The 14483-nt window shown below is 35.7% G+C and overlaps 2 protein-coding genes across 2 annotated transcripts; both read left to right on the top strand.

The window, feature by feature from the left end:
• Positions 1-978: 978 nt before the first annotated feature.
• On the top strand, positions 979-5667 carry ptges (prostaglandin E synthase). The gene is made up of 3 exons (XM_083531061.1): positions 979-1206; positions 2221-2303; positions 4794-5667. Exons 1-3 carry the CDS (start codon positions 1090-1092, stop codon positions 5035-5037), a joined length of 444 nt encoding a protein of 147 aa, XP_083387187.1. The 5' UTR covers positions 979-1089; the 3' UTR covers positions 5038-5667.
• Positions 5668-10334: 4667 nt separating this feature from the next.
• On the top strand, positions 10335-13193 carry timm22 (translocase of inner mitochondrial membrane 22 homolog (yeast)). The gene is made up of 4 exons (XM_083532021.1): positions 10335-10635; positions 11205-11401; positions 12000-12072; positions 12662-13193. Exons 1-4 carry the CDS (start codon positions 10377-10379, stop codon positions 12736-12738), a joined length of 606 nt encoding a protein of 201 aa, XP_083388147.1. The 5' UTR covers positions 10335-10376; the 3' UTR covers positions 12739-13193.
• Positions 13194-14483: the final 1290 nt, after the last annotated feature.

Here is a 14483-nt window from a genome sequence, read left to right as displayed (position 1 = left end):
GTACCGGTCTGTCGTGGTGAAAGAGCTGAGCCGCAAGGCGAAACTCTCGATTTACCGGTCAATCTACGTTCCTACTCTCACCTATGGTCATGAGCTCTGGGTCATGACCGAAAGGACAAGATCCCGGATACAGGCGGCCGAAATGAGCTTTCTCCGCAGGGTGGCTGGGCGATCCCTTAGAGATAGGGTGAGAAGCTCGGTCATTTGGGAGGAGCTCAGAGTAGAGCCGCTGCTCCTCCACATCAAGAGGGGTCAGCTGAGGTGGCTCGGGCATCTGTTCCGGATGCCTCCTGGACGCCTTCCTGGGAAGGTGTTCCGGGCGCGTCCCACTGGGAGGAGAACGCCTCGGTGTCCCCCCGAAAGAGCTGGAAGAAGTGTCTAGGAAAAGGGAAGTCTGGGCATCTCTGCTTAGACTACTGCCCCCGCGACCCGGCCCCGGATAAGCGGGAGAAGATGAGATGAGATGAGACGAGACATACATATATATATATATATATATATATATATATATATATATATATATATATATATATATATATATATATATATATATATATATATATACACATATATATATATATATATATATATATATATATATATATATATATATATATATATATATATATATATATATATATATACAGTGAGGAAAATAAGTGTATGTATATATATATATAAATTAGTTTTTGGTAGACGGATTACAGGAAGTAAGATACGTGTTCAAGCAAGTAAACCACAAACGTGTAATTTTAGGGAAATTATTATGTGCAATGCAGTGATTCCAGCAGCAGTAGCATTGGAGCATTAGAGCATTGGGAAGTTTTGGAAGTTCTGACGCAGCGCACAATGTGGACACTGAGTAATTTCCGTCATGTAGGGGGGAGAAGAGCGGCAGAGAGAATGGGGGGAATCAGAAGGAGAGAGGGAGTGAGTGAGAGAGAAAGGAGGGGAGGGAAAACGGAAACTCGTCAGTGAAAGTTTTGCTCTGGGTGACTCACAGCTTTCCAAACTTAAGATTGCTTATATAAAGAGCGCTGGAGTTCAGTGCGCATTAGGATCAGGGATCCGGTGCGGTGTGGACGCGGAATGGACGCCATGCTAGAAAACCCGGTCTTCTCCTCCTTTGTGTTCTACAGCACACTGTTAATCCTGAAGATGTATACCATTGCTGTCATCACTGGACAAGTGAGGCTGCGGAAAAAGGTAAGAGATTCATGATCACAAACTTTGTATCCCGTTGTATCCCGTTTAATTGAGTTTTGCGTTGTTTTGAGTTTTATGTGGAAAGGCTAAAGTTTAGTACACCTGCTAAATCTTTTGCAACTAATCCTATCTACAAAGATAGTTGAGCACAAAAGATTTCACACCCCAACTTTAAAAGCGCGCGCGCGCACACACACACACACACACACACACACACACACACACACACACACACACACACACACACAAGAATATGCGAGGTAGAGGTTTACAGATGTTTACAGATGTTTCTCCCATCATTACAGTCATATTCTTTTATACCCTCTTGATCAATCATTAAGGAACACGTTTTTATAAAACTTTTTCATACCATAAAAAAAGATTTATCTTTGATTACCGACTGGGGTGCAGTTTTGTGTCCCACTGCAATTACATTCACCAATACACTAAGTACATGGTGTACAGGTTTGTCCTTGCCCACTATAACTACACATAACTACTTTAGAATACACTCATTAAAAATACTTGTTTATTTCTTAGTGTGAATCAGTTTAACGTGTTTTTCCATGAGTCATATATTATAGGTAATTTTCTTTCTTTCTTTCTTTCTTTCTTTCTTTCTTTCTTTCTTTCTTTCTTTCTTTCTTTCTTTCTTTCTTTCTTTCTTTCTTTCTTTCTTTCGATCTTTATTATCTGTGACTTTTCAAGTAAAAAAAAAACCCTAATTGTAGATTATAAGCAAAATGTAAAAATATATATTTTAGTAAACTCCTCCAGCTTGTTGTGATATTAGAACTGATACTGTTTTTTCTTTATTTGTAAATTCAAAATGAAGACCAAAATGTCTGAGATGGGCTTCTCCATAAAGTGGATAAGAGCATGTTTTTTTATACTCATTGTTGGATTAATGGCAATCATGCAATGACACACATAAAGATTAATACTGACTAGACTCGAGTGCTGCAATACACCTACAGACTGTTTCATGATGCATTATGAAACATTATTCTCCAGGCTTTTGCTAATCTAGAGGATGCAGAGCGCCATGGAGGAGCACAATTCTGCCGCACAGACCCATACGTAGAGCGCTGCAAGAGGTAAGAATGCAAACATCGATACTGGAAACATTTTTATCCGCAACGAACAGAATGTAAAACAACAGCAGACATCTTCCTGTATAGTACCTATAAAATGTTCAAATGGAGATGTTTCTAATGCAATAGTGGAATTTGGACAGTGTTTATATTATATCCCTATGGATATTGAGACTAAAAAAAGATTGTCATATTTTTTTTTATATCAGTTATATATGTCATGGTCAGTCTTTGCTTTCAATCAGCTCCTACAATCTTACAATTATCTAGAAATGCAGTAGAAAATTGTCTTCCTAAATTTTTGTGATTGAAATCACAACCACCAGGCAGGAATCTGCTCAATCTGGTAACCCTAGGAATTTGAAAACATGGAATATTTTTTTCCCTTTAAAGTGAGAGTGACGCAACTGTAAATTCTACACCCTATGGGCCTCTGTCCCAGAATTGTGAGAGGGGTATTTCTTAAGAAAGGTTTTTTTTTCTTGCAAGATTTTGTTTTCTTTGCTATTTTTTATTATTTTTTTCAACTTTGATAAGTTAATTCTATGTGATGTTCCTTGAGACATTTTAAACCCTTGGTCTTTGAGAGGAAATATTATCCATACATCCTAAATGTTTTTATGGATAGGGTGTTCATTATGCCAGTCTTTTTATTGGCCATTTATTGTTTTGCTTCAATATTTTGATGATTAACACATTATAAACAGTGCAGCGCATGTAATCTTTCCCTTGGTTTGTTTTCAAAAGTGGAATGCTGATTGCACCACTTTCTGATAAAAGTTACTATGGCAAACAGGAGTAGGAACATTTAATGGTGACTTAATAGTACAGGACCTGGTTACTGTGCAAATGTGAACTTGGCATAAAAGTGTGATGCAGTTCAGAAAAATTATCCTTATACCTCCCAGTCCACAAATACACTTCCTGACAAAACTTGAGTTAAAAACTAGGAAAAACTTTGTTTTACAGCAGTAATTCACTGTTGCCCTTTTCATACATTTTCAGTTTTATGTACGAATTAGAATTTTTTTTATTTTGTTTGCTAAATACTCAGCTATTGGCAGGATATTTGAGTGTATAAAGAACTTTTTGGGTTGTTTTCAAATTATAAACTGTTACTTTTATGACATCCAGAAAGCAAACAATGTATTCTATTCTCTACATTTCCTCATTTCTCAGAAAGAATAATTTCTGTCGAAAGAGGTGCTGAGCGCAATTACACACTGTTTTACCTTAGAAGGAAATATTTCATACATGTTAAATAAAAGTGTCTGTCTAAACAGTCCTGAGTTTCTTTTGATTCAGTTCCAAGTAAAGTCCATTTCGAATCCAATCCTTTTCCTTCCTCCACACACAGAGGTTTGGGGAATATGAGAATGTTATCACAGTACAGTATTTTTTACAAACATTCCACTTCCATTGTGTGCTGCAATACTTTTGCCCACAGCAGCTGAAAGTCTCCCAGCTGTGTTCTCAAGTGACTCTAAAAGCTTAAATTCTTTAAAACCAACCCTGTAGTTTTGATGGTTGTGTGGAATTAGTGGAAAAAAAACGTGCTTTTCAAAAAAACATTTCGGTCTGCACGACGGAGCACTGCACTATAACAAAATTTTACCCATATGTCAATAATATGTGTAAATAAAAATATGTTTTTATTTTTATTTTAGTCGTGAGAGCAGACTAAGTCACTTTGAATGCACACGTTTGCATAACATATCCACAATTACAATTAATACCTATTTCATTAATAAGAAGCAGAACCCTGAAGTCAACCCAGCAATTTAACCCTTACAACATCTACAATAGGATTGAATTAGTGATTTACAGCACGGTTATTTCTAAATCACATGAAGGACAAAAATAGTTAAAACTGCCATGTACACACATATAAAGTGTGTCTAAGGCATTATAATGGTTATAAAATAAGGGTGACTTCTATGAAATTGTGCCTATATTATTACTATCAATCTCTGCTGTATTTAGTTCCGTTCTTAGTTCTTAGTCTTTAGTTCCTTCCTTTAGAAAAAAAAAAAAAAAAAGAAAGTCTTTTGAAATGGAAATTGTGAGCTGGTTGAGAAGTGGAAGTTGGGTAATGCAGCATGTTGTTTCCTTTCATCTTTTATAATCTTGTGAATTTCCATTTGTAGATGCCACATATTTTGTGGGCAAACAGGAATATTTTACCATTTCAGACACTGATTTGAAGCAGTTACTGTACGTGAGGAATGATTATACAAGTAGAACTGAGTATGTTCCACAGTAAACCTTTTATTAGCATTTGGATGGTGTTGGCAATGTTGTTGGTATCTGGGCGTACTGTCAAGACAATGAATCAAGTAGAACACAGGCAGATGATCCAAAACAGATGTCATGATTTTGTTGTGTATGCATGCATTGAAGCAAATATCTTCAGCAGAAGCCTACAAGGAATTTTTCTCTATGTCTCATCAGGGGCCAGATCACTTCAGTTTTCTCTGTGTGTCTCTGTTTCAGGGCTCATATGAACGACATGGAAAATGTCTATCCTTTCTTTTTTCTGGGTGCCATCTACTCCATGACAGGGCCATCACTGGTGATAGCACAAGGTCACTTCCTGGTCTTCTTCTTGGGTCGAGCCATGCACACTGTGGCTTACTTGCTTGCCCTTAAAGCACCAACACGCTCATTATCCTACATTATTGCTCAAGTTCCTTGTGTCTCAATGGCCATCCAGGTACTTCTTACTGTGGGTTTTTAGGTGTGAGCTTATTTTGAAGGCAGAACTCAATAAAATGTATACATTTTTAAATTATTGATAGCTAGAAGACTAAATATGATACTTAAACACAGTATATTGTTAGTGGTATAATTAAATAAACATTTAATTGATGCGTTAAATGGATCATTGTTTAAAGTTGCAAGACACCATTTCCCCCTTTTTTGATGTGTGCAAAAAGCAGATGTTTCCTTTTTGAAAAGTTTCCTTCATGAGCTTCACCCTGTGATTAATCAACGGAACCTTTATCTTTTGAGGTTTTTTCCCCTGATAATCTCCCCATTAGTGCAAAACACACAAAACATCATCAGCAAAATAAAATGGAAGATGGATGTCTTTTTAAACATTACATGCTTGATGCTAATTGAACAGAACAATTGAAAATCGCAAGGCAAGACTTCAATTTGTATATATGTTACTTGAGGTTGTTGTTTTTTTTTTTTTTATCACACCGAAATTTCATCTATGCTGGTCTAATGTGTCCTGTACTTCAGGTAAAGGATGCTTGATATTTAATACCAGTATGTTGTAATAACATTAAAAAGTTATAGTGTATAGAGTTTTGGTACTGTATTTTTCCACAGTGTATTGTATAATAAATTATTATCTATATGTTCTAGCATGTATTTTATTTACACACACACACACACACACACACACACACACACACACACACACACACACACACATACAGTATATATATATATATATATATATATATATATATATATATATATATATATATATATATATATATATATATATATACGTATATAAATTTTTAAAATATTTTATTGTCTGTTAGGTTAGATGTAGCTGCCAAATAGACTGTATTATAGACTTATACAGAACAGTCTGTGTGTGTGTGTGTGTGTGTGTGTGTGTGTGTGTGTGTGTGTGTGTGTGTGTGTGTGTTTGGAAGAATGAAAGACTGAAATTTGCAACCCCTTGGGGTTATAAAATCACTTTTTAGACAAAGACAACAAACAAACCATGAAGTCCTGAATACCAACATTCCAGTTATGCAAGAGCTGAAAGGTGGACGTGAGAGGAAGTGAAAGAGACAATATTTTAACATTTTCTATGAACAGTGTTACTCACTAAAGTTGTTTTTATTTCAATTATAATGTGACAAAAACACATTAGTAAATGTTTGTTTGTAAACAGTAAATTGCACATTTGTGTGAGTTCCTGCAACAATATCACCACCTTTCTCATTCAGCTTATATATACTGAGTGACCCAGTTTGTGTTTCATAGCTTTATCTTCACACTATCATAGACTCAGAAAGAAAAAAAATCACACGGGCACACCAGTGATTGAATGATAGTAAATAAGGATAGGAACGTGTATGTGGGTTTAGATGATAATTTCAAGGAGATTTGAAGAAGCGTGCACTGGCGTGCCTCTCAGCCCAGATCTCTGTTTTGTATGTGTCAGCACTTGTCTGAGGCATTTCACATTTGTTCACTGAAGGATACTCGTTAAACATGTCATCATATGCATTACTGTTTAAGCATTGTTATTTTATAATTTGAAAGGAAGGGATTTAACAAAGAATTAAGGGGGACAAGACAAACAAAGACTTTTAGAGCTTCTATTGTGGTGGCTGAGACAGACAAATACCTTCCTTCTTGCTCAGAATGACACAGAAATACCTTTAAGTCTGGTATAGTCATGTGTCAGTGAACCTATACTGTGAAATTTTTATCTGGAAAAGAATCTTAATGTGCCCAGTGTGGTGCTTCACACAAAACAAAGCAGTTCACAGACATATTTGGAACAGGGCCTTCGTTTGAATGTCGACTCGATCCCAAAGGTTTAAAGAACACAACAAAACATCAACAAAAATATTACAATGTGTTTAATAAATAAAATAAAATTTCATAAATGTAAAAATGTATTAGAAGCAACAGAACTTGGAAGAAAATTCCCCAAATTCTATAGACTTATTTTTTTTGCACTAGTGGGTAGTGAGGTGGCATTGTATGACCAAAATGTAAATAAAAAACCAGGATGTTATATTTTTTCTGCTATTGGTACTGGCCAGACATAGTTATAGAAATTAATTAAGGGTGTAACAATGCATCATGACATGATCTATTGCACAGCAAAAATGTTAAGCTGTGTATCATTAAAATGTAACATATTGTATATGGGCATTTTATCAACTGAACTTCAGAATTCCTGATCTGTTAAAACCATTGAGTTTAAATAGATAGAAATGATGGTGAACAATACACATCATAATGACTGAGATGTATTCTAGGTTAAACAGCCACTACCTCTGAATCACCGTGATCTACAGTAGCCAGGAAAACCCATTTTAGGTTCTATTTCTGCATAAAACGAGGTCTCATGTAATGCTAAGAGCTCATTATGGTATGAGTCAAAAACTTCCTTTAATTATACTTGTATTTTTAATGTTCCCTGACTTTGGGGGAATGAGGAGCAGTAGGCAGGCTTGGACAATGCCAGAAACATTCTTTATTTTTCTCCACACTTTGATATAGTTTTCAGCATTTCTTTATCAAGTTCCATTACGAACACTTGGCTTTTTAAAGTGCATCTCTTCCTATAACAATCATTAACTCAAATTTCCCCCAGGGATCCTTAAAACTCACATTTCACAGCTCCACCCTCCATTAACACACAAGCGCATGATCACCCCACTGCTGCCACAGCGTTTATTTCTGTGTAATATATGGTAACCCTCACTACATTTACAAGATTATGTTATATAAGGACCTGAAACTATTTATGTGACAAATATATATAAAAAAAGGAAAGCAGGATTGGGCTTTTTGGTACTTTACTTGGTTCTTCACTGATGGTCATTATACTTGCTGGAGTATATAAAACTCAGCAAAATTTGATTGCACTGCTTATGTTTGGTTGCTTGCTTGTGTGAAAGCTACACTGAGGTGCCTGTAACATTCATCTATTACCTTCAAATAAAATTAGTTTCACATCAGTCTTATGCCCAGAGATTACATAGATCTTAATCAACCATGATGCTCATCTCAATTCCAGGAACATTAAAAAAAAAAATCACAAATTGCTTGCGTAATGAAAAATCTTAATATGATCAAGATCAAGATAAAATAAGAGTGAAACCAGATGCACAGTGCATGCTTTTCCAGCTATGTGCATATGCATGCATGCATGCTCTCTCTCTCTCTCTCTCTCTCTCTCTCTCTCTCTCTCTCTCTCTCTCTCTCTCTCTCTCTCTCTCTCTCTCTCTCTCTCTCTCTAACACACACACACACACACACACACACACACACACACACACACACACACACACACACACACACACACACACACACACTCCTATCCAAATTAAAGTTGTGAAGGTGATCATATAGCCTGCATCAAAAAGCCCTCTTATTGAGTAAGCTGAATGTTATGGGTTTATGGGTTTGTCTATGGGTTTGTCTTTCTGGAGCAATCAAAGCTTTGATATTTAACCCAAAAACACAACACTTGTAAAACACTTCAATAGAGAAATACCATCCACCCAAACCGCTTATACTGATTCATAAATATTCTACAGGATGATGTCTGTATTTGTGTATAAAAGAACATTCTCTTTTTATTTCCAGTTCATCTTGGGACTTTGTGTAATTGAGTAACATGAAACATGCAACACAAGACAGTCAAAATAGGCCAGACTGTGCAGACAGACTTTTGTCTGCTTTTTCATCTAAAATGAATGTCAGACATCTGTGTCTTTGCTCACAATAAACCAGACATTCACTTGAGTTCTCATGCCTTTTGAGAGGTGACCTTTTTTTTTTTTATATATATACAGCTTTTCTACAATACATTTTAAATACAGATATTTTACAGGTTGCAAATCAACACAAATCTGCAAATAATCTGTTCTATTCAAGCAACACTGCCAGCTAGTGTTTAAACTGAATATGTCAACAATATTCAAATTAAGATGTAATAGATGAAAAGGTTTATATAAACTAATAAGTAAGGGGTCACATGTAATTTAACAACCCTTCGTTGTCTTAAAACATGTAGGTTACCTGATACCAAGATACATTATATTATAGAGGATAAAAAAACTATAACTATTAATATTATAAACAGCCTCCTCTGCCAAGACCTGTGTTTAATTCAGTCCCCTCGTGAAGAAACAGCTGGCAAATGGTAACTCAAAACAGCACACAGCACACTCCAAATGCTAGAGCTTTCATGATTAATATTCTATTATATATTTACCACTCCACGGGTGCTGCCAGCCTGAAGGGCTGTCCAGATTGGCATCATCTATAAGACTGGCAATTAGGAAATAGACATGACATCTGCTCTGGCATTTGGCCTTGGCTAAATTCCCCAAATCTTAGGATATAATGTAAGTGTTAAATGAATACTTTAGTGTTTGACAACATCTCTATTTTGGTTATAAGAATCATAACCCCCCCCCATAAAACCCATAAAAAAGAGATAATTGTAAGTCTCTCTCGACATGGGCATCTGTCCAATGCTGGTAATGTAAAAGTAAAACCCTCTTTTTATTGTATTCCTCTAGTGCTGGAAAATCTATGAAATTAGAATGTATTAGACATTCCCTGATATTTGTCTCATCTCTTTATTAAAGCATTGATAGTTTAAGCATTGAATTAGCAGATCTTTGCATTTTAGCATTTGTTCTATATTTAGACGTTTTTGAGTTTGAATCCCAAATGACACCACATACATGGTCAAAAGTCCCAAACAAGTTCTTTGTCTGAGTGAGACTAACCAGTCTTGGACATCTTTGAGCTTGTGTGTTGGGATGAGTGCAGTAAGTGCTCTGTTCTGAGTGTTCAGATGCTCTGTGTTCTCAGACATTTTAATAGCAGGTAAAATATAATTAATGACCCCTGGTGTAAAACGTCTCAAATGATACGTTTCGTAGGCTAACAATAGATACATTAATACATTCCTGTTTTATTTACTTATGTTTAAAAATACATCAGATTGTATATAATGTATATGATATTTTGTGAATATTAATAAATATCAACCAATATTAACAAGATAAACCATATAATTACAAGGTCATGTAGTTTCTTACATATCCGCTAGGGGGATTTGGCATTCAGCGACGACCTTCATTGTGTTGAATCTGTTGCAATAAATTTTATTTCCGTTAAAAAAAAAACTTTAAGGTGACAAAAAATATATCCTATAAAACATTTTGCGTATGCTTATAATTTGTATTATTTTTAACGGATATATATTGCATAAAAGTGCTTAGTGGCGAATCGAGATATATCATTGTTTGAATAGATTTACCAGCCTGTCAAACGCACAGCTTCAACATGGCGGCGCCCGTAAGGAGCAGCGAGACTTCAGTACCCGGTGTTTCAGTTCAATCCCCAGCAGCGCCGGGAGCCAAAAATGCCAACCTACACTACAGTGTTCTGCTGGACCATCTTATCGGTGACAAGAGACAGATTAAAGAATTAGACCCGGGCGTTATGGGCGGTTTACCGACGCCACACAAGACAGATGATCAGAAGATGATTGAACGCGGAATGGAGAGCTGCGCTTTTAAAGCAACGCTGGCGTGTGTCGGAGGTAATGAGATCAACATCACGCCTAAACTCATGGGAATGAAGTAAGAGTATTGTTTGATATTTGGAATAATGGTCTGAGTGTTGATCTTTTATGATTTAGACCTGAGTGGAGCTGAATAATGATGTTCTGTCACCCACTTTAAAGTGTGACATTCACATGACGTCATTGTCTCTTTTCCATATTTATTCAGTCCTTGTGATTGAGCATCCATGACGTATTAATATGCTTTATGAAGGAGTTTCTTTGGTTACATAGAATACAAAATAATCGTTTTTACAGCAGGATATTACTTATACTATTTATATATAAAGTATTTGGGCATGGAAATACAAACTAATTACATGTTCGACAAATGGACTCAGATACTAGTGTGTTTACAAAATGCTTACATTTCTTTCCACATCCAAGAAAAATGAAGGACCTTTAGTGAGTCGGAATAGAAACAAAGAAATTTTATTATTTCTATTATTTATTGGTTATTTCTTATATCACTAAGAGTTGCCATGAGGTGATTGGTTGTAGGAACATGATTCATTTGTGATTTAACTGCATACTTTTTTTATTGCCAGGTTTTGTATTAGGAGGTGCTTTTGGAGTCTTCACAGCTGGCATTGACACCAATGTTGGGTTCGATCCTAAAGACCCGCTGAAGACCCCCACAGCGAGAGAAGTGCTAAGAGACATGGGGCAGAGAGGAATGTCCTACGCCAAAAACTTTGCTATTGTTGGTGCAATGTTCTCATGTACAGAGTGCATTATAGAATCAGTGAGTTTTTCCCCTTCACTTCCTCTTCTCATGAAGATGCACAAAGCAAATGTAGTTACATTACTACAGTACACTTTTAAACATTAGTTTCATTTTTACTTCCACTTGTCCTCTTAAAAATCAGTCAGACTACAGAATCACTCCTTTCTTTTGGTCTTCTGTCATTTCTCTGATGCATGATAGATAGCTATTGTTCCAGGGCTGAGTACCGAAGAGTCCAAGTTTCTTACTCAATACACTTTTTACTCCTTTATAATGCTCAGCTGCAGTCAACTGCAGACTTATAAACCCACTACAAAAAGGTAAATAAATACAGTTAATTGCTTCCAGTTTCCAGAAATTCTGTTGTTGAGGATAAACATGTAAAACCCCTTTATAATCCTCACCTTTATGTCACTCTCATTACTATGAGGGAAGAGTTTTCAACAAAAATGATCATCCATAAATGGTGGAATGGTCCTCTACATTCTTTGCCAGTGTTTTCTGAGTCACTCAGTTTGCACACGTATAAAACATCTACTGTAGCATCTGCCAAATGAATGTGTAAATGCAATAGTATGTAGCTACAAGATAAAATAATATTTTAAAAACTTCACAGCATCGCGGTATATCAGACTGGAAGAATGCAGTGTACAGTGGCTGCATTACTGGAGGTGCGATTGGATTCAGAGGTAGGAGTCACATCATTAATGTTTAAATTAATAAAAAATTAAAAAACACTGATAAAATTTGTCCGTTACACCAGGCTTACAGGCTTAAACTACATTTTTAACCCTGATTTGGTCACATTTTGTTTTTGGTTAAATGATAATAAAATGCACAATGTGACAGTTTTGTGTTTGGTGCTGGCAGCATAGGACACTTTTGTTATTAACATACACAGCGTGTGACTGCAGCTAAAAAACACCATTGTGGGAACATCAAAAATGCAAAAAAAACTCCTGGGGCAACTACATACTTCAAGACAGTAGCAATACAAAAACATGCAAATGGAAAGAAAACAAATTCTTCTTACTTTTAGCTCAGTTGAATTTATTTCTGTTTATGCAATCTCGTATGTGCATAAGGCAAGATCACGCTGATTGTATCATAATATATATTCTCGAATTTATGATCTTTACCATTCTGTATGATCTTACTGTTCTAGATGTCAGTAAAGATTTGATCTCCTACAGAGTGTAATACATTTCAAAAGAGCACAGTGTGAACATGGTGGCAATCACTGCTAATTATTCATTTTTAACACTGTTTATCCTTTAGCTGGCCTGAAAGCGGGTGTTCTGGGCTGTGGAGGTTTCGCTGCATTCTCCGCTGCTATTGAGTATTATCTAAGATGAACTGCTGCTTCAGAACTTCCCAGGTCAGATGGGCTCTGAACACCTGTAGAACCAAGAGCAGGCTCTGAACATGACTTTTTTTGGCAGGAGTTACTTGTCAAATAATTTTTAAATTGTTCTCATGGAGAACCAACTTTCCAATTCCTTTTCCTGACTTAGTGTGTGTTTTGTGATTTCTGAACGTTGTGTTGGGGTCAGGCAGTGTAAAAGTACCAGCTTTAGGTTGGGATTGCAATGCTGACAGGTGATCTATAACCCAGCAATACCTTATAAAACCTCATGTGTTCCATGCAGTCAGAGGACTTCTCTAGTTTAAAAAACAAATGAAGAAGCTGAGTGAGATCATGGTGATAATATCAGCAAATGCTTAATGTTATGTAATATGATATTTTGGTCCCATAGCTGTTCATGTATATAATTGTGCAACTAATAAAAAAATAAAATATCAAACCATACAGTGGCTTTGGACTGGCTGAATGTCACAAAGTTTAGGGAAAATGTACTTGTGGGTAATTAACTTAATCTACATTTATGAGAATAAACTGGGACTAAAGTAAATGTATTTTATAGAAATAAAACTTAGTGTTTAATAACCATGGAGTGGTTGTCCAGGACTTCCTGTTTCACTTGGGTAGAAATGAGTTGATGTGCAGAATAATCTGTGGAGTGGATCATTTCAATTCTTCAATACAAGGAAAAAGAGAATATACAAATAAATTGCGACCAAAGTGTGTTGAATTTTATAAATCATGCAATGGCTGTAAAAGAAATCCAGTTGTGTTTAAAAAAAAAAAAAAAAAAAAAAAAAAAAAAAAAAAGCAGTACAACATCAGTAACCTGTTAAAGCAGATTTTAGCAGCAGTAATGCTTCTTAAATGCAAATAATTATGCTTGTAGATGTAGTGTTATAGAAAAATAGCTCACCAAACTGTCATGACATGCAAAGTATTTGTTTTGAGTAACTCATTCAATAAAAGGGGCATGTTCAAATTAGTAGCAGTGTGGAGTTCAATTAAAATAGTGTCATTAATTATCCTTTATTACTAAAGAAATGCACATTTTACATTTTTTTATATTATTCTGAATGGCTTAAGTAAAATGGGCCATTCCAAAAGATTGCTCTAAGGGATAAGATAATTTGATTAAAACGTTGATTTGAGAGGGAAAGATGTATAAAGAAGTGCAGCAAAATATAGGATGCTCAGCTAAAATGATTTTACATGCTTAAAAATAGCAAGAAAACCAAAAACACCTGGAAGAAATCAAGCTACTACTGTTAAAACAGATTGAAGACAAAGATCATCAATTATCTAAAATTGTCTGTAAGTGCAGTTACTGTAAGCTGTTTGACTGAAGCTAAGATATTAGAAAGAATCCCCTGTAAAACACAAAAAAAAGGCGTGTGCAGAATCAGGTACATTTGACTGAGGAACACATCAATTGGCCCAAAAAGAAATGGTGTAACATTCTGTGGTCTGGTGAGAACAGAACGTATTTTTGGGTCATCGACAGTATGTCAGGTGACTGAATTCAGGACACAGTACACAATGGAGTACACATTAATGCATGGTGGCACAAAAATCAAGGTTATGGGAAAGTTTTTCATACTATGGCTTTCCTTCATATACCAGGGATCATAGATCAGTTTGAATACATAAAAAAAATTTACCATATTGCTCTATGCCAAAGTGGAAATTACCCTGAAATGGGTGTACAGGTCAATGACCCAAAAACACACAGGTAAG

The sequence above is a fragment of the Silurus aristotelis genome (genome assembly GCF_946808225.1).
Source record: "Silurus aristotelis genome assembly, chromosome: 26".
Classification (NCBI taxonomy): Eukaryota; Metazoa; Chordata; class Actinopteri; order Siluriformes; family Siluridae; genus Silurus; species Silurus aristotelis.
The sequence above is the reverse complement of the archived record's forward strand: the minus strand, read 5'-3'. Positions and strand labels throughout refer to the sequence as shown.

Bases quoted from the DNA above. Each gene is read 5' to 3' on its own strand.
- ptges (XM_083531061.1), top strand. From the start codon at position 1,090: ATGGACGCCATGCTAGAAAACCCGGTCTTCTCCTCCTTTGTGTTCTAC. The intron at 1,207-2,220 runs GTAAGAGATTCA...ATTATTCTCCAG, and splicing joins AAGTGAGGCTGCGGAAAAAG to GCTTTTGCTAATCTAGAGGA. The intron at 2,304-4,793 runs GTAAGAATGCAA...TCTCTGTTTCAG, and splicing joins TACGTAGAGCGCTGCAAGAG to GGCTCATATGAACGACATGG.
- timm22 (XM_083532021.1), top strand. From the start codon at position 10,377: ATGGCGGCGCCCGTAAGGAGCAGCGAGACTTCAGTACCCGGTGTTTCA. The intron at 10,636-11,204 runs GTAATGAGATCA...TTTTATTGCCAG, and splicing joins AACGCTGGCGTGTGTCGGAG to GTTTTGTATTAGGAGGTGCT. The intron at 12,073-12,661 runs GTAGGAGTCACA...TTTATCCTTTAG, and splicing joins AGGTGCGATTGGATTCAGAG to CTGGCCTGAAAGCGGGTGTT.